Genomic DNA, 25326 nt, shown 5'->3' on the forward strand with positions numbered 1-25326 from the left:
AAACATGGCCTAGGTCTGTGGCACATACAGAGCCAGGCGCTCACTTACTTGACAAGTTAAAGTGACCACGTTTTGAGAGTGAGGAGGCACAGCAAACAGCAGGACATGGGTTTGAAAGTGGTACACTTAAGGAAAGTAACAACCAAATTGAAATCCTATAGTGGCATCACAAACTGTTTGAGAGGAACCGTGGATCATCAACAATTTAATAAAACACATCATAACATGATTTAAATAAAAATGTTTGGTCCAGCAAACAAAAAAGGGCTGATAAATAACCTTTAACAGTGCCCAATGCAAGACGTTGCTGAGTCCAGGACAAAATAATCACTAATACTTTCAACAGGTTGGCTTGTGGACTCCACACCAGGCGTGGACAGTGCACTCTAGATAGAGTTTCGAAACAATTAGTCAACTGGCGAAAGGCAGCAGAGCTACAGATCCATGTAAGAAGAAGTGGAAAAGAAAGGAACTGACATTGACGTGCAGGGATGGCCCTTTAATCTGCACCAGTCCAGCACATCTGGAGTGGAAGAAGGCTAACACGAAGCCACACAATGCCACCTACTGCAAATCCAGAGCACCCCTATGAAAATGTCTAGATACATTCTGGCACCTGGAGATTATTCTAAGCAAGCAGCTCTTAACCTTTTGTGTTCTGTGGAACCCCCCCTTAAACAATGTTGGAATTCGGGACCCCCACTGACTCATTTGAATTCATGGATTCCCTTGAGTCATTACTGGAAGCGGGGGACCTTGACCTAAGCAGACTAAATTATTTGTACCTTAAGAAACACACAAAAATACAAAATCAAACATTCATCAAACAAGTACACATATGATGAGATAGACAGTTAATGTACAAATTTAATAAACTGAAATTTTAATTTCACTATATTCAGTTTGCTGTACTTGCTGTGCTCTCACAAACGAATCTGAGGATACCAATGTGATTCTTTATTTACAAATATACATTTTATAAATCTGTCAATATTAAACATGTTGCTTGCCTTCGGTAATGCTTTATCTGGTAGACACTCTATCTAGGCCTAGATTCCTTACCTTAGAATTATCCCGGGACATCAGCTCGGACCTGGAATGTTTTTTCAGCAGTACCCCTGATCACTGGTGGGTGGCGTTCTTTGGCTCCACATGGCATCGTCTGTTCTGGGAGTTGCGTGGACGGTGTCTATTCAGGCGCCACCCCAGCTCGTTGGCGTCATTTTCTTTTCATAACTTTCCAAACCAGGATCGCGGAGTCACGAAGAACATTGACAACTGGTGTGTAGAACTCCCACATGAAAAGGGAATAGCCCTGTACTTAGAAATCTGTTCGTAGATTGGGGAGGATGGGCTGGTCAGTAAAGAATCTGCAGCTTGACATAGTATCAGATAAAGCGTTACCGAAGGTAAGTAACTTGTCCATTTGTTAGAGACTTCTAGCCACAGATTTCTTACTTTAAAATAGATACCCAAGAAATGCTTCCATGGAGAAGGGTCTGCAAATCCAATTTAGACCAGAAACTCCAGTAGGGCCGAATGGGCAAAGTGCCCATCCAGTCGGTCTTCACTGTTCTGGTGGTAATGCCTGGTGAAAGTGCGCAGCAAGGCCCACGTTGCTGCCTGGAAGGTGTCCAGGACTGGAATCTGTCCTGCTAACGCAGTGGCCACAGTCTTTTCTCTGGTGGAATGAGCATTCAAACCTTCTGGGGGTTGCTTCTTGGCCAGTGTGTAGCAGATCTTATTGCAGAGTACAATCCATAGGGAGATAGTTAGTTTTTGCATGGCCTTAACTTTCTTGACTTCATATCCCACAAAGAGTTGATTATCCGCCCAGAACAGTTTTGTTCAGTCAAGGGATAACAACAAAGTTCTTTTTGGTCCAGTTGGTGGAGTCTCTACTCTTCCTTATAGGGAAGAGACAGAGTATAAAAGGTAGGCAAAGTAATGGACTAGCCTACGTGGAACTGGGTGGCAACCTTCATCAAGAAGGATGACTGAGTCCGAAGAACCAGTTTGTCTAGGAAAAAAGTGATGTACTGAGGATGAGATGACAGTGCCTCCAGTTCACTGACCCTCCCGGCATATATAATTGCCACCAGAAAACCACCTTGATGGCCTTGAACAGCCTGATCCGAGGACAGGTGGACATGTTCAACAGCTCAGGATATAAGACTCTGCAGCCTAGTTGGGAGCTGTAAGTATGACTTGGGCCCAGTCATTTCTGAGTTTCTTGAGAACTCTAGGCAGGAGTGCTGTTAGTGGAAAGGCATACAGGAGGCCAAAGGTCCACTTGAGTGAGAGCTGCCTTGGAAAATCCAGCATACAGAACTGCTGACACTGCGCGTTCTCGGCGATGGTGAACAGATCTAAACAAGGCATTCTCCATTCCTGAAAGAGACTTTGCACCACATGTGGTTGGAAATGCCACTTGTGATCTGCTAGCCATCTTTGGCTGAGTTTGTCCTCTCTGGTATTCACGGAGCCTGCCGGGTGTCAAATCACCAGGGAAATGCCCTACATTCCAGCCATGTCCAGAGGCGCAGGGACTCTTGGCAGAGGGTCCACAACCCCACCCTGCCCTGTTTGCTGCAGTTCCATAAGGTGGTGGTGTTGTTCGTGAACACCTGCACTAGCCTTCTCTTGAAGGAAGGTAGAAAGGCTTTCAATGCCAGTCGGATCACAAAGAGCTCCAACAAGTTGATGTGTACTTCAGAATCTGCTGGAGACCAGAGTCTTCTGATTTCCATCTCTCCCAGATGGCAGCCACATCCCAGGACTGGCACATCTGTCACAACCATCAGATCTGGTTGGGTAAGCGAGAGAAGTCTGCTGCTGACCCAATAGCGGGACATCAGCCACCATGGCAGATCTTTTGCAGTGCCCTCCGTGATCTGCACCATGTCGAAGAGATTCCCTTGATGCTGCACCCACTGGAACTCCAGGTCCCACTGCATAGCCCACATATGCCAATGGACATGCGTCATAGGCAGGATCTAGGATGCTATGAGCCCCAGCAGCTTCACAGTCAATCTCACTGACACCCACAATACAGGCTGAAATATTATTATCGTAGACTGAATATCCTGGACTCGCTGCTCAAGAGGATAATCCCAAAACTACACTGTGTCCCCTCCCAAGCCGCTGGGGCCAAAGGGTGTGCCAGTGGGGACGGGCTTCCCAAATATGAGGTGCATGGCCTCATAACACACGAGGAGTTGGGCGGGGGTTGCTCTGGCTCCAGGAAACTCAGGGAGGCATGGAGACAGCCCTTGCAAACACTCAACAGTGGGGAAAGGCCTCAAACTCTGACGTTCCCTTGTCTTGTCAAATGACTGATGGACGGGGCGAACTCGAAGAACTCTGTGACTTCCTGTTCTTCTAATGCTTGTGGGACTTACCCGAATGCCCAGACGAGTGGCGCTTGTAATGGTTCTGCAATCCTCCCTGGTACCTCCCTTTTGACCAGGATTGAGACTGCTGAGGCACTGCATGTCGAGCAACTTAAGGAACCGCCTCCTCAAGATCTTGGTGTGCATGAAACAATAATCGGCACAGGTCTTGGCATCATGGTCCCACTCGAGGCACTGAGGTAGACAAGTTGTGGATCCATTGCTGACATTTGCCAGTGACAAGTGCCAAAGGGCTTAAAACCAGCCTTCTTCCTGGATATTCCTGCCACACCAGGAGACAATGTCTCAAAAATCTTCACCCAAAGGGTTGAAAAAAGGTCTGTCAAAAAGTGACATGGGGTAGCTCTTCTCCGGGTCTGACTGGTGCCTAAAGAAAAGAGCTTATGTCGGCACACTGTGGTGGTGCCTGTATAAGCACTGCACACATCACATCCGGCACGGACTACGTCACTTGGAGTGGAACAACGCCACCTACCAGTGCACAGGGGTACAGCTCACAAAACAATTCCAGATCAAGTCTGACATTTGGGAATAATTCTAAGGTAAGGAATCTATGGCTAGAAGTCTCTGTCAGATATATCATTTAATATTCTAAACAGTCATGGACCCCTGACTAGGCTTCACAGACCTCCAATGGTTTACGGATCCAGGTTAAAAAACGTGTTTCTAAAGATGAGGAATCTGCAGCTAGAATTATTCATCGGAATCCTAAAATATATTTTTAATATATTCTCTCTATAGCCCTAACAAAGCTAAATATTTTCTTTTAATTTATTAACTGTAATCCCAATTAATGTATTTAATGTATTTTGCTGATTTTAATCTTCCTATTTTTAACACTAAACATTAAACCTCAGTTACAATCATCAATTAAGATAATTTGCTTCTTTAAGATTTTAGTACACATTTTTTGATTTAGTGATGACATGTAGACGTGTGTTCTCCCTTCTGTTTTTTTTTAGCATATTAGGTCATCCCTACTCCTATTAAGTATATATATAGATATATATTTTTTTTAATTAACATGCATAACTTAGCTCTATTACTGAGTACTGATGATGTAGTCATCATCACGATATAGTGTTCCACAATGTAGTTGACTCCGTTTAGTGGTTTACCTTCTGAGAGATCCTAGAGACGCAGTACAGTAGTATTTACCTTGCTCATCTCTTTATATTATTAGAACAGTTCTCATGGTGAAAAGATGAAGATTTTAGTTAAGGACAAAGATGAATGACAGCTACTTCCCATTAAACAGACAAAAGGGTCCTCGGACTTTTTTTGTAAGCCTTTATTAAATTTACTGTTTCAGCCGTCAGAAGTACAAAACAACTCATTATTTTGGAGATTTCTCTGGCCACTCAGTTCTGAGAAATACTTAAGAACTGTTTATTTAAGAAACGCACATTCAGGGAATTTTTGCTCCTCATCCCACTTCCTCACTGTTTAGTAATCCCAAATTCAGCAATGCATTCCCTTCCCAGCTCACAATTACACTCAATAAGCCGGACTTGCCCCCTCATATTGTTTCACACGCTACAGTTAGATCAGGATCCTGCTGTTGGTGGTGCCAGGAGAATGTTTCACTGGGTTCCATACCACACTATATTGCAAATGTTATGGGTCTCTTTAATGTGTTGCCATCATCTGGACCCTTTCTATCATATGCATCATCAGTAGCGGCTGCTCCATTTGGGCAGAGGAGCATCGCCCCCCTGCCCGCAGCACTGCCAATAAGATTAAAAATAAAATGGTAATGCATTTATTACCATTTCATTTTTACCTTTCCCTAGGTGAGCTGTGTTTGGGGGCGGGGCCACTGCTGCTGACTGGCAGCAGGGGAGTGATCTCACTCCACAGTTTACACTGTGCATGTCATTTTGACCAGCCGTTTTACTATGGCCAGTCTGACATGTGCAGTGCAAACCTCTCCAGTGGAGAGCAGGCACAGACCCCCCAGTGCCTGCTGGAGCGTCAAGGCAGCCTGCTCCAGACAATCCAGCTGCTGCTCCCATGGTGCTAACATTATCAGCAGCATGACAGCAGCATCTAGACTGGCGTGGAGCATTGAATTACTGCGCTCAGAGCGCCGAGGGACAAGAACCGGAGGAGGCGAGCCATAGGGGCAAGTACTTTTTTTATTTCCACATGCGACTGGTACCTTATTGTTTAGTTCAGTGGTTCCCAACCTTTTGACTTCTGTGGATCCCCACTTTATTATCACTTGAGTCCGGGGACCCCCACTGAATCATAATTGGAATCCGGGGACCCTCCCTTGAGTCATTACTGAAAGCTGGGGATCTAATCTGTTAATATTATTTACTTTTCTAAGCAGTTGCGGATCCCCTGAGGAGACTTTGCGGACCACCAGGGGTCCCTGGACCACAGGGTGGGAACCACTGGGTTAGTTGGTTACCCCACCAAATGTTCAGGGTTCCAGCCGCTACTGCGCCATCATGTCACTGCCTATTCAAAAGCAAACTCTGAGAAGCTTGGCTCGTACACTGTGTGTTGGAATGAAGTGTGGAATGGAAGGACTCCTCTTGGTTCAGGCTATCGCAGCCTGAAGTCAGCTTCCAATCAGTTCCCACCTCTAATAATTTTTTACCTGACTTTACGGAAATACTTAAGGTGCGCTTCTATAATTACGCTGTATGTCACAGGATAACAAGACCCTAGCCGTCTTTTCCAGTTATGTGAGCTTTATAAATGTGACCATTATTAGTTGACCTTGAATGACTCTCTCTTACTGGTGCAAATTTGTCTAATAAGGAGTATGTGTTCCTCCGAGTCTAGGCTTGAGCAAGACTTTATGCTAAGATGCGAGTAGGAATCTGGATGTAACATACTAAGTGAATCATGTCTGATCTACATCAGCCAAAGAGAACTGAGGCATCAGAAGAGTCTATGCTATCACTCACTGTCAGAGTCTCCCTAGTAAAATAAGTACTTCTACCTCAGCCATTACACATGTTTTATAAAATCCTGAAACAATGATCAGAAGGAGACGCTGCACACCTTGCCATAGTTAAGGGTTAGGTAGGGGTGGCTCCTAAATTAGGGCAGAGAAGTGTTAGTCCCCCTCCCTCGCCAGCTGCGGCAGCTGCAAAATCTTTTCAAGAAAAAGATAATAAACTTAGTTTTTTATCTTTTTCTTTAAAGGGGCGGGCCACAGGGGTGATGAGCACTTGAGGGGAGTGCACAGAGCACTGCCCTCAGAGCGCATGTGTGTTGGGCTGGCCAAACATACATGCACACAGGGCTCTCTCCAGCCCGGCAACTACCAGCCCAGCAGCACAGTTGCTGGGCTAGACAGAGCCTGCACAGGCTCCTAGTCTGTCTGGGCGCTCCCAGCCAATCCTAACGCTGCTCTAAGCAGCATCAGGATTGGCGCAGGGCACGCTGGGAGCCTGTGCCTGCAGCAGAAGGCAGCACAGATGGAGGAGTGGCAGAAGACAGAGCACAGCGTTCAGGCAAGTTTTTTTTATTTTATTTTTATTTTATTAATATTTTTCCCCTATTGCCACCCCCGCCACATGCATCACTCCCTTTAACAACCGCAAGCCGCGACTGGGGCTGGGTAAACCATTCCTATATGTGTAGGCCCAGAAGTACTTAGGTTAACAAAGCTGAAACCTCTGGTCGACTTTATCAGTTAACTGCGAACAACATGGGTTCAGGACGGCGTTTGCCACTCTTTAGATTACAGGGACAATACCTGTGAATTTCCAGGCCTGAAAGTACAAAATTGTATTGAAAATCCAGCAGCAGCTTGCTCTTTCACCCCAAAACTGCTGATCACTGGTCACCAAACTGAGACTCAAACCCACAGAAGAGAGTCAGCATTCGTGGTGCAAGACCTAGAAAGTTGAAATTAGGGTGAAAATACTGACTTATAAATAAAGTGGCCTTGAAAGCAAAGAATGCTGTATGGCTTAGCAGCTTTGTGGCAGGACAAACTGAGTTAAATATTATTGGGCAGAGCAGTGAAACTGCGTTGTTAAAAGAGACAGCTATGTTATTTTCACTAGACCAGCAGGCATTCAACTAAACTCTTAAAAAGATATTTTGACTCCTCACCCATTCAAACGTATTGCCATCTCGCTGCGGCACCTTACCTGTCATTTATAAACTTGAATATCGCCTCAGATGAAGTGGCTAGTTCTAAACTGATCTCTTCCTTACTCACAGGCGGTGTTGATGTGGCTCCACACTAACATAGTTTGCTTACTTCATCGCGGTATAAAGCACAGCTTATATATGGGACACGTGGAAACCGAACTTGATTCAGGAAGGCTGCTAAAGAGGCCTCCGAGGCCTTTGTGTTGATCACTAAGATTATTTTAATACTTTTATCTAAGATAGGTTTCAAGCACTGCAGTTGGAAAGGATAGTGGTTCTAACTTTGGCAGGCAAAGAATTCTCAATATGCTTTTTGCAGACAATGCAGTGATATTGGCAATAACCCAGATTAGCTTCAATGAGCTGCATGCAGGTTTTGAAAAATAAAGTAGTGGTATGCGACTCCTTATTTATGTCTGCAAATGTAAAATGCGGATGTACAAGAACAGTAATAAAAGCACTCCAACGGGAAGAGCAATTTTTTTTATTACTCTGGTTGTATTTTCAAAGTATAAATAGACAGCAATCTTGGCACCAATTAGATCAATCCACACTAACACTAGGCCACGTTCAATGATGACGACACAGTAAAGATCTCAACATGTAGGAGCAACACATCAAGGATTCTAGAGTTGATTGAATATGATTTCTTGGTACAGGGAATATTCCGCTATGAAGGAATTATGGCAAACTGAACAACACTTCTTTAAGAATAGATAGATAATGCAATTGTTATTTTTCACAAATTTAGAGAAAAAAAAAGTCAAGAACTTGTCGGACGTTTGGTGGCAACCACTGTCATCTAAATTCTACTCAGTCTGTAACCACAAACTCTAAAAAAAAAAAAAAAAAAAAAAAGTGTTTTAAAGGCATCTTTGTTTATCTACATTTCAGCCCTGGTGCTGCATTCTAATAAGATTTAGTACAGCTCGTTGCTACCATGTCCCTTTTCATATGTAAGGCTTAAATTACATCCCAGTTATGAACGAATTATTGTTAAATAATCTGGTTTCATGGTATGTTCTTTCATGCAGGTATAAACACAGAGCACGATTCAATGAATTAGCTGTGGCTAGGTGTAACTTACTCTTGTAGTACTCCAGGCTTATTACTAAATTCCTGGTGTACTAATTATTTTTTCATATGGAATGCAGAAGTAACCCAGAAGTGCGCCCAGTGTTAGCCAACATAAAGTCTTTTTTAATTAGGCCCATTTGGGAATTGCAGTGCAACAATTCATGCAATGCGGCAATCACACTTGACTGAACAAGGCCCAAGGCTGCATGGTTCCAAAAGATGATGATCATGGTAAACAAATTTAACAGACTGCTGGCACTGTCAAAGTCTGGACACAGAGAAAGCTGTGGGTGTTGTCTGGAAGTCAGCAAGACCTTCACTACTACTGCACATACTCAAACAAGTTAGCTAATTAGGTGTCCGTCTCTGCCCAGCACTCTCTATGGGGAAATATTTATATGGCATTAGACGATATTTGTGATTCACTCAGGAGACCACTTGACCAGTACAGTACCACTGGGGTCATTGGCTGTTATACAAAATGTATATTGATGTCACCCAGTTCAAGCTAGAATGTGGTTACCTTTCCCTATTTATGAAAGCACAGCGCACAAATGCCTATTACAGTGAAATTCGCCCAGTACACTGTGAATTTGCCCGCTTACTAACTCATACATAGCGTTGCATCAACTTAATTGTTATGCCTTACAAAAGTAAATTGTTGTATGGCACAATATCCTCAAACATAATTGTCATATAACCGCACGAGCTCTCCTTCCAGTCACTAACAGAAGGCATTAGTGCGTATAGTATATTTTAAGACCACACAACTGAACTACCTTTTAAATTGAGCACTCAATAACAAAATATGAACCTCTTATTAGGGAAACAATCTAGACGCTCTAAGGAGTAAAGGTCTATGTCTACTGTAAAATACCCTAAAATATCTCCTTCACCCAAATGTCATCTGAACTATAATAACAGAAAATTGTTTTGTACTATGGTGACTAACCTCATCCCTGACCCCAGACAATAGCTGCTAGAACCGCTGAAAGCAGCTGCAAAATTAAAAACTTACATCAAAGTGAATCTTGACAGAACGTAGCTAAATAATGGAAGCATATTAGAAGAAGGAAAAGGCAGGGCTGTTGCTGTAACAGGAAGAGCCCAGCTTGCAGATTAAGAACAGACATTCACCACCTTTACATCCCGAAGGCACTCAGCAAAACAATTTCAAAAAAAGAGGATGCACAAGTACAACAAATGAAAAATGCTAAACTGTTTGACAGAGGAACAGCATAGGAAGGGCGAGAGCTTTCAGGTGCAATATCACAGTGCAAATATTTTATCTTTTGAAACTAATCTCTTTTCTTTTGATGCAGAGCTAGATTTTCAGTCCACAATTAATTTAGCATACACATACATACAAAATGTAGGCAGAACGTTTAAAAGAACGTTTTTAGTTTTCTCATTTGATTTGCTTAGGGCATCATTCGGAGTATGTAGCTATACTGTTATTCTGCCTAAGGCGTTGCCAATACCGGGCTCTGTGTGTGGGATCCCCTAACAAATTATGAATTACCCGGGAATCAATGATTCAGATCCTGATTTCAATTGTTATTCCTCATTGCCACCGAAATTTCACCAGAAAAATCCACCTGGTGGGTAAAAAACGCCACACCTGGTTGTTCCTGTGGAACTCATACTCCGCTACTCCTGTTACCGGCCCATCAGTTTTAAGATGGCACTTGCAATGACGCCCTAATCAGAAGTGGTAATTTAGGGTGTGACTCACAACCAAAGTTTACAAGTGTGCCTAATTTAGATGGGAAAATGACCATGGAGACCCTTACTACAGTAGTATGAGTACACCTGCAAACACCCTCAAACACCTCTGTGCGGGTAAGCACGTTGCCCTCGCAGGCAGCTTCACCCTGGAAACACATGCACATTTATTAACTTGAAAGGCAGAAGCAAGTGTATTTTGCACAGTGGAACTTTGAAGGAACATCCCCAGATTTAACCAGATTAGGTGAAGCTCTTCTACACGCGGAAACGTTTTTTTCACATGGGGTTTACAAAAAGAATGATGTTAAATTTACAAGTCCACATGCACATTTGCATTATATTTTTACACGTGGCAATATTACAATGCGTCGCAAATATGTCTGCATTAAGGAAATCTAAAAACGTTGTTGTAGAGATCCATGAACACTAGTGGGATCTTTTGGGAATCACAAGAAAGTTGAAAATTTGAAATAAAATAGTAGTAGGCCTAAGGTAGCAAATTTCCAGCTTTCAAAGCCGAGGTTTGGTAAGGAGAAACCTTAATACTGATGGAAATTCTAGCCCCCCCCCCACCCCCCCACGGATTTAAACGTGTTGGCGGTGATTAATAACATCTTGACATAATTTGCAAATCACTTTAGCTTCGGAGCACTCACTGGAAGTAGGCACTGACTCGAAACAAAAAGGCAAAAACACTTATATGAGCAAGAAGAAAATAGTATTTTGATACATTTTACAATGTGGCCAAACTGAGATGGGTGAAATGGCAACGGCAGACACACACTTGACTATCTTGAGTACAAGATGACTACTAGTTATGGTTTCCGAAGTGGGAACTGCGTGCCTTTCCGTATACAAAAACGTTAAAATAACTGAACTCCTGGGCCGAACAGAATTACACAGAAGGGCGGAACATAAACCATAGAACGCGATACGCCACCAGTCCAACAAAACTGAAAGACCGAGCATCAAAACTCAGCTGTGATGTGGTGATAGTTACATTTGCCAATAGAGAGCAAGGAGTGGTGAACGACACGCATGTCTGTGGGCAAAAATCACCCACACCAAGGGATGATGTGGAACAGACACAAAACAAACACCACAATCACACTGAAGGACCTGATGCATGTGACAGTCGGTGACACGGTTACGCTACTGGGTGTCCTTAAGCCAACAGCAGCACTGACAGGCACTGGAGAAACTTACACATCCGAAGGAAGTTTTTAAACACAGTTATTTGTCCAATTAAGTTTCACTTGCATGTGAATATCGCTACTTTTACGGGTGCAAAATAAATTTGGCAATTCATAAAACTCATTTTTGCACTTGTAAAACGAGTTACTTATACTATACACAGCAGTAATTTATATTCCACGGCGAGAAGGGAAAGGAACACCCCCAACATAGGGAGGGGAGTAGGAGAATACGTTTCTCAATTGTTTTCTTGCAGAAGTAGAAAAAAATATAGAGTACATTGGCACTTGCTGGTTTGTCCTTAGGCGGGTATCTACGTGTGTATTTCGACAATTTTTTTTTTTTTACCAAGGCTCTCCTATGATTGAGCACGGAAATGTCGTCACATTTCTATGCGTTACATGGAAAATGTTTGAGAAATAATAATTAAAAAAAAGTCGTAAATCTGTACCCGTGCAATATGGTAAAACTGCGGGTGCAGATATATAGCCACCCAATTAAGCTTACTACTGAAAAAGTCCTAAGTCTAAAAAAGCATCAAGCTAATTTTGCCTTCACTATATCACTTGTGTACATCAGAGAAACACATAACAGGAGACAACATGATCATAGTGAAAGAGTGACCCACCATATGTGCAAATCATCTTACTAGCTTCCCTGAAGAGTAGGATTCCGTTGGGGGACGATACGTCAAAATTTAATCTCTGTGACCTAAAATTAAACACAATACCAGAGATACATTGTAAAAGACTTCTTTCAAAAACAATATATGTTTTTTCGGTCCAAGTATGTGTTTAACAAGCTATCTACTTACAAGAATGACCCTTCACAATACTGTGACTGACTAGCAAATATTGTGTTTTTGAAAAGAACAATGTCAAACATCAGATACACAAAGAATCTTTTTGAAGAACAAGTTACTTACCTTCGGTAACAATTTATCTGGTAGAGCCATATTCTAGTTGCAGATTCCTTACTTCAGAATTTCCCCCAGGTGTCAAACTGGATCCGGAGATTTTTATTCAAGCAGTACCCTTGTGCACAATCAGGTGGCGTCGGTCCAATTCCATGTCCGTCGTTGGCGTCATGGCCACCGTGATGATGTCATGGCAGTACATAGGCACCATCTTAGCAGTATTAGTTTCTTTTTATGACTTTCCACGCCAGAGCACGGAGCCATGAAGAACACTGAAAATGGTGTGCCAGACCTGAAAGGGAAATCCCTGTCCCTAGAAATCAGTTTGCAAGCAGGGAGGATGGGTGGGTCTGTAAGGCATCTGCAACTAGAAAATATCTCTACCGGATAACTCGTTACTGAAGGTAAGTAACTTGTTCATCTGATAGTGACTTTTGGTTGCAGATTCCTTACCTTAGAATAGATACCCAAGCAATACCATCCCTGAAGGTGGGCTGCGAACCAAGATCACACTAAAAAGTCCTGCAGGACCGAATGGCCAAAATAGGCGTCTCTGCGGACCTGACTGTCCAGGCAGTAATGTCTTGTGAACGTGTGCAGGGATGCCCACGTTGGTGCCTGGCAGATGTCCATGACAGGAACTCCTCGTGCTAGCACTGTGGTAGCAGCAACTGCTCTGGTGGAGTGAGCATGCAAACCTTCAAGGGGTTGCTTCTTTACAAAAGCATAGCACATTTTGATGCAAAGCAGAACCCATTGTGAGATGGTATGCTTCTGCGCCTCCTTCCCTTTCTTTGCACCCATATATCCAACAAAGAGTTGATTGTCCATCCGGAAATCTTTAGTACAATAGAGGTAGAACTCCAACGCTCTTTTTGTGATCCAGACAATGGAGTCCTCCTCTCCATAAGAAGGATGTGGGAGTATGTATAAAGTAGGCAAAGTGACGGATTGCCAACGTGAAAAGGTGTAACAACCTTAGGAAGGAAGGAGGCCCTTGTACAAAGCACCACATTGTCAGGGTGGACAGACAAAAATGGGGGCTTGGAAGACAGAGCTTGAAGCTCTCTCACTTTATGAGCAGAGGTGATGGCAATCAGAAAAGCAGTCTTGATTGTGAGCAGCTGCAAGGGACAATTGTGCAGCGGCTCAAAAAGGGCATACATAAGGTAAGTCAGGACCAGATTCAAATCCCGTGGGGCAGAATGTACAGGGTCGAAGGAAACAAATGGGTGAGTCTGAGATGTTTTGGCAGCGCTTCTTGGGATTTAGACGCACTCTAATTAAGGATTGAACTTTTTTAATTTATTCTTCTCAAGATATTTAAACATCAGATGAAGATTAATGCTTGTTCTTTTTCTTCTCTCTTCTAGGTTTCAAGGATGAGGTCCATCCGCCATTCCCTCAAGAGAAGCACAGTAAGTATTAATGAGTATTTGATTCTCCTTCTTAGTTTGATGCGATCAACGTAAGCACAAGGAATGTGCACTGAAAACTCAAAAGGGTTGAATGGGTGGGGGAAGGTTTCTTTCCCTTTTAGGTATGGGAGGAAAAAGAAGAATATAAATAAATGTTTACGTTGCCCCAGTAGGGTAGCACGGATTATACTCAGCCCCTTACCCGTCATGCAAGACACAGCACCACCCTCACCTTGTGATTTCTCTTTGTTAGAATTTACTGGGGCAGTCAGAGAGCCGCAAGCGTCTTTCCCAGTCCCCGCACCTGGTCACACACCTGACAGAGCCACGCTACTCCTGAAGTGTGGCGGGAAGATGCAGCTCCCTGGCAAACAGCCTCCTGAGTTGTCTCCTGGCCTGCTTGGGGTTGCTTCCCTTCTGTCGTCTCCTGCTCTGGGTCACAGCAAAGGGGGCAGTTCCCATCATCTTCTTCAACTCCAGTCAACCCCCAAAGACATCCAAGCGTCTGTTCTTCTTCCGGTCGCTTGGCACTGTTCTCTCCTGGCTCCGCCTCCAGTTGCCACTGCAAAGATGTACTCTCCAAGTCTGGCCCGTCTAGCAGCTCCTTATCTCAAAAACATAAAGTTTTCTTAAAGGGATGTTATTCGTTCTGCTGAGGAGAAAAGCAACATATAGAAATCTCGTTCTCCTGGCGATTGGGCAGTCACTGACAGAGTCCCTTAAGGCACCTTTCAACAAAGGGAGACTTGAATAAGGAAGGTTGGTCTGGCAATCTAAGAAAGGCTAAGATAGCGGACCTGTAACCTTTAAGGGTGCCCAAAGCACAGCCCTGCTTGGTAAAAGAAAGGATTAACAAGAGGACCTCAGAGAGAGGGGCAGAAAGGGGATCAACTGACTTGCTGAAACACCATGCCACAAATTCATGCAAACAACAGGCCAGGTTTAGGTGAAGGGATGCCCGGCTGCCAAAATAACATCAGCGACTTTGGGCAGAAGGTCGAAAGCTTTCAACTGCCACCGCTCAATCTCCACGCATGAAGGCGAAGATTGGACAGGTTCGGGTGGAGAACTGTCCCGTGCTACTGTGACAGAATATTCTCCCGAAGGGGCAGTCGGATCATAGGATCCATAGCTATTATCCTCAGTAGCTCTGGATACCATACTCTTTGTGCCAAGTCCGGAGACACAAGAATTACTTGGGTCTGGTCACTCTTGATCTTCAGAACTCTGGCCCGAAGTGGTATTGGGGGGGAAAAGCGTAAAGGAGGCCTGAGTTCCACTCAAGACAAAAAGCATTGCAGAGCGAGTGCCACCTTGGAAACTCCAACGCGCAAAACAGTTGACATTGTGGTTTTTCTGCGGAGACGATCAGATCTAACCAAGACTCTCCCCATTGCTGAAAGAGGCCTGCATCACCTCCGTGTGGGGACACCATTTGTGATCGACTATGTATTGATGGCTAAGTTGGTATGCTCCTGTGCTCAGAGAGGCTGCCAGATGTTGAACCACCAAGGTTATGTCCTGATGTGCCAGCCATATCCAGAGACATAGAGCTTCTCGACAAAGGGTCCAGGACCCCACTCTGCCCTGCTTGTTGCAGTACCACATGTCAGTAGGGTTGTCCATGAACACCTGCGCTACTTTCCTTTTTAGAGAGGGGGCGGAATGCTTTCAAAGCAAGTCTGATTGCCCAGAGCTCCAAAAGATTGATGTGGAGTCCAGAATCCACTGGAGACCAGAGACCTCTGATCTCTGCCATGTGGCCACCCCATACCAAGATTGATGCATTTATCACTACTGTAAGATTTGGTTGGGGAAGAGAGAGGGATCTGCCATTGACCCAAGCTCGATTCGACAGCCACCACTGCAGGACTTTTGCAGTTCCCTCTGAGAACTGGACCATGTCGGAGAGATTACCCTGATGCCGCGCCCACTGGAACTTCAGGCTCCACTGCAGAGCACATATATGCTATCTGACGTGTCACCAGAAGGATGCAGGAAGCCTTGAGGCCCAGCAGCCTCACAGTCAGTCTCACCAAAACCTAGGACAGAGGTTGGAACATCGGAATCATAGCCTGAATATTCTGAACTCACGTTTTGGGAGGATAGGTCCGAAACCACACTGTGTCCAGAACAGCTCAGATGAACGGGAGCGTCTGTGAAGGAGTCAGGTATGACTTTGGCATGTTTACAGTGAATCCCAGCAAATGCAGAAAGTTTCCTGTAGTCTGAATGTGGGAGAAGACTTTCTGGGGCGCGTTCACCTTCAAAAGCCAGTCATCGTGGTAGGGAAAGACTGGAACCACAAACCTGCACAGACGAGTTACAACCACTGCCATCACTTTCGTGAACACCCGAGGGGTGCTGGTAAGGCCTTTGTGGAGCACAGAAATGTGAAAGTGCTCATGACCTACCACGAATTGCAAGTAGCACCTGCGGGCAGGCAGGACGGGTATATGGACATAAGTGTCCTGCAAGTTCAATGCTACCATCGAGTCTCATGGGTCCAAGGCAGACAGGACCTGAGCTAGAGTGAGCACTTTGAACATCTCCTTCTTGAGGAAGAGATTGAGGACCCAAATATCTAGGGTAGGATGTAGGCCCTTATCCTTCTTGGGCACCAGAAAGTAGTGGAAATAGCAACCACAACCTACTTCTGGGGCAGGGACCCTCTCTATTGCTCGACTTCCATGCTAAGAAGTGCCAGATTATCCTCCGGTAAGCAGCTGTAAGATGGAGGCATAGCTGGAGGGGCAGTCTCGAAGGAGAAGGAGTAGCCCCTTCAGACTATTTGCAAGACCCACCCAGATTCCCAGTGGGGCAGATGATAGTGAATCCTGCCTCCAACTGGTCCGAGATGGTGGAACAGACTAGGAGTGTTTGGAGGCTGTGGCAGGGATGGACTAAGCAGACCTCTGGTTCCCTGCCCCATGAGCCCGTGGGATTCTGCATCCCCGGCCACGCAGTGGCTGAGTTGCATGCGCAGCCCAGTGGTGGATAGAGAAAGGATGCAACAGGGAGCCCCTTCTGGGACCACGAAAGGGGCGATAGGTGGACTGCGTTGGACGAGGGGCAGTCGCAAGGCCAAGGGACCGAGCTGGAGCCTGGGACCCCTTGAACCTCTCGAGCGACGTGTCCACCTTGTCTCCGAAGAGACCGGTGCCATTAAAGGGCATGTCCATAAGGGTCTGTTGGACATCCCACGGAAAAACAGACATCCTCAACCAGGCATGGCGCCTCAAGGCTATTGTCAATGCTACCTACCTGCCTAGTGAGTCGGTCGTGTCCAGGCCACAAAGAATTGTGAATTTAGCTGCGTCCCTTCCATCAGTAACAGCTTGGGAGACGATGGCCTGGGCTTCCTCCTGGATCCACGGCAAGACTGGTGTGACCGCATCCCAGAATGAATGGATGTTACGGCCCAGAAGGCATGCAGTGTTTAGGGACCGCAATGCCAGACTGGAGGAAGAAAACATCTACTTCTCAAGTTGGTCCAGTGTCTTTGATTCCCGATCCAGGGGAGCGGATGGGAAGGCACCAGAGGAAGAAGAAGACAGGATGACAAGGCTATTAGGCGAGGGGACAGGAATTTAGGGTCGTTCGGGCGAGGGGGCGATTGTCCAATTCACAGGAGCACCTGTGCTGGGTGTGGTCCAAGTACCCAGAAGGACATTGGTGAGGGTTTCATAAAATGGAAGGAGAAGCCCGAAATAGAAGCCCCAGGCTGAAGTACCTCTGTCAGGAGGTTAGTCCTGACTGTTACAGAGGGAAGTTCAAGGCTAAGGACCTCAGCTGCCATACTGACAACCATGGAGAAAGAGGCTTCCTCTGCCGTAGCCATGGTAGGAGAAGAAAGCATGCCAGCCTCTGGAGAAGTATCCAGACAAGTTGCCTTTCCCAATTCCTGTGCCCTGTCCAAGTCACGATTATCCGGCTGGTATTCCAAAGGGTCCGGCAACCCATCTAATCCCTTCTCATATACGTTCCCATAAGAAAAAGGGCCCAAATTCGACCTGGGGTAAGTAGGCCCCATCGAAGTCAGAAGTGGCGTCGGGCGAAGCCGCTCCGGGTAATCGGGGATGACAATTCGTTCGAAGTCGAATGGGGTCCCAACTGGCGCTGCGAGCGTCGATGGCTTAGCCGGCGCAAGGGAAGGTCGCAATGGTACGACTGGTGTCAGCACGGATCCGATAATGGATCAGGAGGGGCCCTTGGAGGCCGAGGCTGAAGCCGCTGGCGTGGAACCCAAATGACTCCCCGATCTAGCCCCCAGTCCGCAAAGGCACCACAGGGGTGTCAGTCTGCCCAAAGATGAGGCTCATGGCCTCATAGAACTCTTTGAGTTGGGCAGGGGTTGCTCCAGCTACCAGAAACTCAGGGAGGCGCAGAGCAGACCCAGAACTAGACTCCACAGCGGAGGCTTCGAGCATCAATGCTCGTCCAGCGTGCATCGGCCAAGCGACAGGGCGAAGTCAAAGAATGCTTGGCCTTCTTTGACTTCTTCTTCCTACCCGAATGATCCAAAGATTTGGAGGAGGTGGAGGGGTGATGACTCAAAGAGAAGTCTCGAGCCCTTCCTGTTGACCGAGACCATGATCGATGTAGAGTTGAGTGCTGAGCCGCCATGTGCTTCAGGGACCGCTCCCTCAAAGCCTTTGGGTGCATGGCCCGGCACTCGGAGTATGACTTCGGGTTGTGGTCGTGCTCCAGACACCATAAACAGGCCAGGTGCGCGTCCATCACTCTCATCATGTGGTGACAGGTGTCGCACGGTTTGAAGCTGGTCTTCAGAGACGCCCATTGACGCACCAAAAAGTCACAAAAATACATGACAAAAAGGTTGATTTTGGTCAAAACAATGACTAAGGTAGCGCTCTCCGTATCTGAGTGTGGCGCGGAAAGAAAATAACTGATGTCACCGCGCAGAAGTGGCACCTATGTACGACCGTGACATCATCACGGCGACCATGACGCCAATGACGGACACAGAGTCGACCAATGCCACCTCATGGCGCTCAAGGGTACTGCTCAAAGACAAATCTCTGGATCCAGTCCGACGCCGGGGGGAAAGTTTAAGGTAAGGAATCTGCAACTAGAAGTCTCTATCAGATAATCAGTTACACAACTAACAGTTAATTCATTTTAAACACAAGCAATATATTGCAACGGAACCTATGAACTCCAGTTGCAGCATAATATAATCAGCATATACATTAAGAAAGAGAAGCACTTTAAACATTTAATTACTAACGCGTGGCTTAGGGATATTTGCAGAAAAGTCAACAATTTTTCGTTTAAGATTATTTGTTAAAACGTCAGTGCAGTGAGGTTTTCCATTTAACTTCTCCGCTTTGTGAAAAAAGAACAAGTGAGAGGCAGATAAAAGGGTCATTCTTCATAATCCAATATAATGAAACCTAGTCAAAGCCAGCAGAAGGCACAGAGACAGACATAGGTGTCCCCACCTATGTCAAAATAAACAGTGGTAGCTTTTACACTGTACAACTCTCTGTGCTGTCTAATAACAAAGTTTACTATTACTAATACAATGGCATTCAACTCACTGACTTCTGAAGAAGAGAAGACCTAATGGGCACGGAGAGGATTTGGACTTGTCAAACAAGTTACTTACCTTCGGTAATGCCTTAACTGGTAGAGACATATTCTAGTTACAGAATCCTTACCTCTGAATTTCCCCCAGGCGATGACCTGACTCAGAGAATTCTCTGATCAGTACCACTGTGTGCCATTAGGTGGCATTGATAGGCTCCGCAACCATCATCGGTGTAGTCTGCACCGGAAATGACGTTGCAAGTCCTATATAGGCACCACCCTGGCATACTGTCATCCGTTTCTTTTCATGACTTTCCACGCCAGAAGTGCAGAGCCATGAAAAACTCTGAATACTGGAGCGTCAACACTAAGGGCCTGAAAGGGAGTCCCTGTCCTTAGAATTCAGGCATATTTCTCTTTGTATGTGTGCTGCAAAAACACAGATTTACAGACTTTAGCAAATATGGGTTTGTGTCACAATACATGGGTGGGTGATAGGAACACCCATGCTATGCCTCCCTAACACAAAGTATATGCGCTGCCTTGAATTACTTTTTTTTTTTTTTTTACAAAGCCAAACAATTTGGGTTTGGACCAAAAAAAGTGGCACACCACGATGCAAAATGTTCATAGATATGGGCCTACATTTAGACCAACTTTTAAACTTTTACTACTTTGCATGTGTGGTGCACAGTGTGGCACAAATGTAAAATTTGAAAAGACTGGAGATAAAAAACATTTCTCCTACTTTGTCCTTGCCTTGAGGATGTGTCGTTTTTTTGACACAAAGGACTATTTACCATTGGCAGTAGAGAGGGCTTTGGGTCAAAAACATCAGTGTTAGAATGCTAATGTGGGATGACCCTTTCACGCAAACTAAAGCAAAGCAACACAAGGCACTATTTTGCATTACATTAAGGGATCTTTCCAGTAAAAACAAGTTGTTCACTTGAAAGTAATGGGGAGATTCACCAATATCTTATGCAATGCAGTGCAGCAATCAATTTAAGATAGGGCCCTGCTGTTTTCTTCCAAAGTGCTGGCACGTTTTCAGGCTCCCCAGTGCATAGGGTTTTGTGTAAAAAACACTAGTGGTAACACTAGTGTACCACAGATTTAATGCCCCATGAGGCAAATTAGTGCATTTCACTATTTGTATTACTTTTTAAACCACTTTCCAAATCAAACAAAGTTTTGTGCTGGAAGGTATATGGTTTATCAACACTTTGCATCACTTTTGTGACTTTGCATGGGGCAAAGTGTTGATAAATGCAGCACCTAGTGTAAGAATACAACTTTACTTACTTTCATTTCCTGCTTAAATAGTGCCTTGTATTGTGAATGACTTCAAAGCACTAAAAGTAAAAAACACTATTAACATTTAGGTTCTTTTTTTTTTTTTTACATTGGCAGGGGACCCATACTATGTATGTGAAGAATAGATGGGAAGTGCTAACAGGACTCTTTACGTGCCTTGATAGTTACCGTACGAGGGATCTGAGTAGGCAGTGACAGCGGGGGGCCTGTCAGTAAAAGAAAAACAAAACAAAGTCTTATAAGCCAGTAAATGGCTTTTGAAAAGCCGGCAAAGCACATTAAATGGGGCTGACCTTGAGGTGTCACAGCCCGGAGCTGCCCACGGCAACGGGAGAACTCTGTGTTATTTGATACTGCAGCAGCCCAGGCTGTGAAAATGATCAGGGTGGCTAAAGCCCTTTTAGACCACTTGGCATTGCATGCTGAAACCACATCAGTACCTTCCAAAGGTGAAGGTAGAGGGTTTTAACAGTGGACTCAGATTATGAAATCTTGCAGGAGCAAGAGGGCAAAATGCCCATTACCCTCCCACCCACCACACACACACCCTAACCTTTCTGTCAAGGCAGTAGTGCTTTGTAAACCATTGCCCGACACCCAAGCTGAAGCTGACAGAGGTCCATAACAGGCACCCTCCTTACCCATGGCACAGTAGTAGCCTTGGCTCTGGTGGAATTAGCCCACAGGCTTCTGGGCTTAGCTTCTTGGCCAGCCCGTCACAGATTTTTAGGCGGAGGGCCATCCATACTGATAGGATCTTTTTACCATCATCTTTCCTCTCTTTTCACCAGAGAAACTCACAAATAGCTTATCATTTGCACAATTTTCTTTTGGCCAATTTATGTAGAAACTCAACGCTCTTATTAGGTGAGTCGATGGAGCCCTTCCTCTACTTTCAAAGGGTGAGGTGGTGCAAAAAACACTGGAAGAGTGATAGAATGGTCAACGTGAAAAGATGTCACAAGTTAGGGCAAGAAGGCCACACGTGTCCTCGGCACTGATTTGTCAGGGAAGAAGGCACTGTAGGGCAGTCACCCACGGAGCACCTGCAGTTCACACTTGTAGCACTTAGAGGTGATGATAACCAGGAAAACTGTTCCATGTGTCAGTATTCGGAGTTAGCAGATGTGCATCAGCTGAAAAGGCGTGCTCATAAGACATGTTGACAATAAGTTCAAATTCCATTGGTGCGTGCTGAAGAGATTCGAGGGAGACTTTAGATAAAATGTATCAAAACAGATTATTTAAATAGAAGGGTCAATCAGGGAAACACAAAACTACTAGGGACTGGCAAAGACCCAGGAGCCAGGTCGGAAGTATATCGGCATTTATACAGACTTGGAAACAGGATCCAAGGGGTCAAGCAACGTCCAACTGTACCCCAATTGTGGCTCTGTAGGCTAACAAAGAAATGTCAGAGGCATCTAAAAGAGGTGTAGCATTACGTTCTTGAAGGCAGCTATTTGCTGAAGGGTTGACAACAGTCTAGGAAATTCGAGGCATGCTGGGACAGCTGTAGGAATGGATACAACACATAAGAAAATGCTTGTGGGGTATAACCTTTTAATTGACACCCTCAGTGGCGGTAAGTCCCACTTAGCCTTCTGGTGCTATTGGTGCCTCTTCAATTTATGGAAAAACTTTGAGTTGGAATGGGACTTCATGCAGGACCAGGTACTTGAATGGGATAGAGAGCGGGCCCACGATTTGGAGCAGGACTTATGTTTCGACCACCATGACTTCTTAGGTTCTGAGAGGTACAGTTTTGCCACCTGGATCACCTCTAAGTAGATACGAGCACACGTTTTGCACAATCTGAGTCACGATCCGAGCACATCCACCAAAGACACATGTCGTACACATCTGGAACTGACATTTGATTCCTGCAGTCACACAAGATTTTGAATCCTGTCCTTTTTTGGAGAGACACTGCACATAGCACACTATCTGCTATAAACGCTGAAGCCACAGGAAAACGGACATATTGGGGATCAGAGTTCCAGATCCACGCAAAAGAACGCAGAAAGTAACTGAAGTGAGCGTGTGTGTGTGTGCGCGCTTTGGGGGGGGGTGGGGGTGCTTCATGCTTCTTCACTCTCTCAGAAACGGTCCAAAACAGAATCAAAGGGAACCCCACAGTGCCACCTTTTGACATGCAGGAGCGTCATTGTAATATTTTCCAGATCCAGTCTGGCACCTGGGAATAATGTAAAAGTCAGGAATTTGCAGTTAGAAGTATTTATCGGAAACTAAACTCATGCAGATAAATAGGGTTGCAAGAGAAATTAAATGCAGGAGAGAGAAAATTAAAAAAGAGCAGTCATTCCTTCTTGTTCAGTAACAGCCCATAGTGCCTCCAGTACAGAGACAAGAGCAAGTTCTGTTCCACGCATTGCCCAGAACTGACACCAAATTCTTCAATTCACTTCTATCTCTGTTTTTCAGCAGCAAGGAGGAGTAATGAGATTGACACAAATAGCTGAGCTTTACAGGGCCTACTTCAACAAAGAACACACAATGCTTTCTCCCAAGCAATTGGGGCATGCCACTCAGTGAAAGAAGTGATGGACCAGATAATGTAGAGTAGGGGCTAGCCTGTCAGCAGCAAGGAGCATAATACATGCAGGACAAGACTCTAATGAGCCTCACGACTGGTCAAAAAGGCAAAGTCTTTAAGGAAGACATCAGTGATCCCCTCACAGTAAAGGAGGCTTGTAACCAGGCTCTTGAAGGAGGGAGAGAGAGAGAATAAGCATTAAGCACACCGTCTAAGATCTTGTACTGTCCTAAAAATCTCCCTGTTGGAGTTGCCCACAAGAGTTATGTGCATAACATAAATATTGGAATGTGCTGATCTGACCACCTTCTTTTAGTTCTTAATAGAGGCTGAATAGTGTCTCTCTATTTACGAATCAATAATAATCAGTATGCCAAGTGTATGTGAGCCTTTTTTAAGCTTACTTCATAGCTGCTATTTCTTCAATGCCTCAGACAGCGGAAGGGCACTGATGCCTAGGGATGTAAGGGTTGCCAGGTTCTGAGCATGCAAAATGTCAGTAACCCAAGAAACAAAGTTGGACACACTTTGATCAAATTCCCTGTCTAATTCAGGGGTCGACACACAGAGCTCTGTTGCTGTTGAAAGAATCTCCACATTAATGCGGTGTTATTATGAAGTAGGTGTCTTCCAGATGTTACATGGCAAATCAGGCTTAGTAATTAAGAAACAAAAAAACAATGGCGGCATGAATTGACTATAGTACCAGTGGGTACAGAGACTTTGAAATAAATCTGATAAAGATAAAGGGGAAGTCCAGATGTTGGCCAGCCAAACCGGTAGTACCAGAGAGACATTCCTTAAGATCCAGAGAGGAGCTGGAATCAAGTAATTTTCTATTTGTAGAAAATTCAGGTGCACCTACCAAAATCTTGGACTCTCCTAAAACCATTAAGCTGGAACCGTTAAATGCACACAAAAAACACACCGCAAATTTGCCAAATGTCAAGCTTAAATATTTAGCAGAACGGGAAAGGAGATAAAATAAAATGCTAGTTGGAATTTATATATTCCCACTTATTAGTTCGGATACAATTTAATATTGGTTGTTTCGTGGGGCCTGGTTCTATGTAATGTAATTCGCAGTTTTAGCTGTAAAATTATATCAGATATAGTATTTATTGACTGATGGATTTTGCCGTTGAATGCGTTTTTAATTGTGCGCTAAGGGGGGGGTTTGTCCTCTAAGCTTCAGTCAAAAAGGCAGGTTTAAAGGTCCTTCCTGAATTGGGGTAGCTATGGTGATTGCCTAAGGCGCAGGGGCAGGGTGTTCTAGGTCTTTGCCAAAAGGTAGGCAAAGGAATTCCCACCAGCCGAAGTCTTCTGTATGCGGGGTACAGTGGCTAGTGCTTGTTGTGTGGAGAGGCCTGTTGGGGGAGTAGAAGGTGATGAGGTGGTTGAGGTAGGCGGGTCCTAAGGTTGTGGAGGGCCTTGTAAGCGTGGACGTGGAGCTTGAAGTTAATACTCTTCTCGACAGGGAGGCAGTGGAGGTCTTTTAGGTGACTGGAGATATGTTTGTGGCAGGGAATGTCCAGGATGAGTCAGCGGAGGCGTTCTGGATGTGCTGTAATTTCTTGATGTTCTTCTGGGTAGTACCGGCGTTGAGGGTGCTGCCATAGTTAAGTCTGCTAGTAGCCAGGGCATGGGTTACGGTTTTGCGACAGTCCTTTGGGATCCATTTGTAGATCTTATGGAGAAGTCAGAGTGTAAAAGCAGGAGGATGTGACTGAGTTGACTTGGCAGGTCATGGTGAGCGATGAGTCCAGTTTGACGCAGAGGATGCGTGCGTGGTTTGTTGGGGTGGAGGGCTAGGGGACAATGGTTGATGGCCACCAGGAGTCGTCCTAGGCTGATGTGGATGGTCTCAGGATGAGGATCTTGGTCTTGTCAGAGTTGAACTTGAGACAGATGTCCTTCATCCAGGCGGCGACAGCTTCCATCCCATTGTGGAAATTCCTCTTGGCAGTAGTGGGGTTCTCAGTCAGTGAGATGATCAGCTGGGTATCGTCAGCGTAGGAGACGATGCTCAGT

General features: G+C 45.1%; 1 protein-coding gene across 2 annotated transcripts in view; it reads right to left on the reverse strand.

The window, feature by feature from the left end:
* The window catches only part of RANBP17 (RAN binding protein 17), a 1172021-nt gene that overhangs the window by 250439 nt on the left and 896256 nt on the right, over positions 1-25326 (reverse strand). For both annotated transcript variants that reach the window (XM_069199335.1, XM_069199333.1), the window contains exon 22: positions 12163-12245. In XM_069199335.1, the coding sequence (XP_069055436.1) occupies positions 12163-12245 (83 nt within the window). The remainder of the gene's footprint in view (positions 1-12162; positions 12246-25326) is intronic.

The sequence above is a fragment of the Pleurodeles waltl genome, chromosome 7 (genome assembly GCF_031143425.1).
Source record: "Pleurodeles waltl isolate 20211129_DDA chromosome 7, aPleWal1.hap1.20221129, whole genome shotgun sequence".
Classification (NCBI taxonomy): Eukaryota; Metazoa; Chordata; class Amphibia; order Caudata; family Salamandridae; genus Pleurodeles; species Pleurodeles waltl.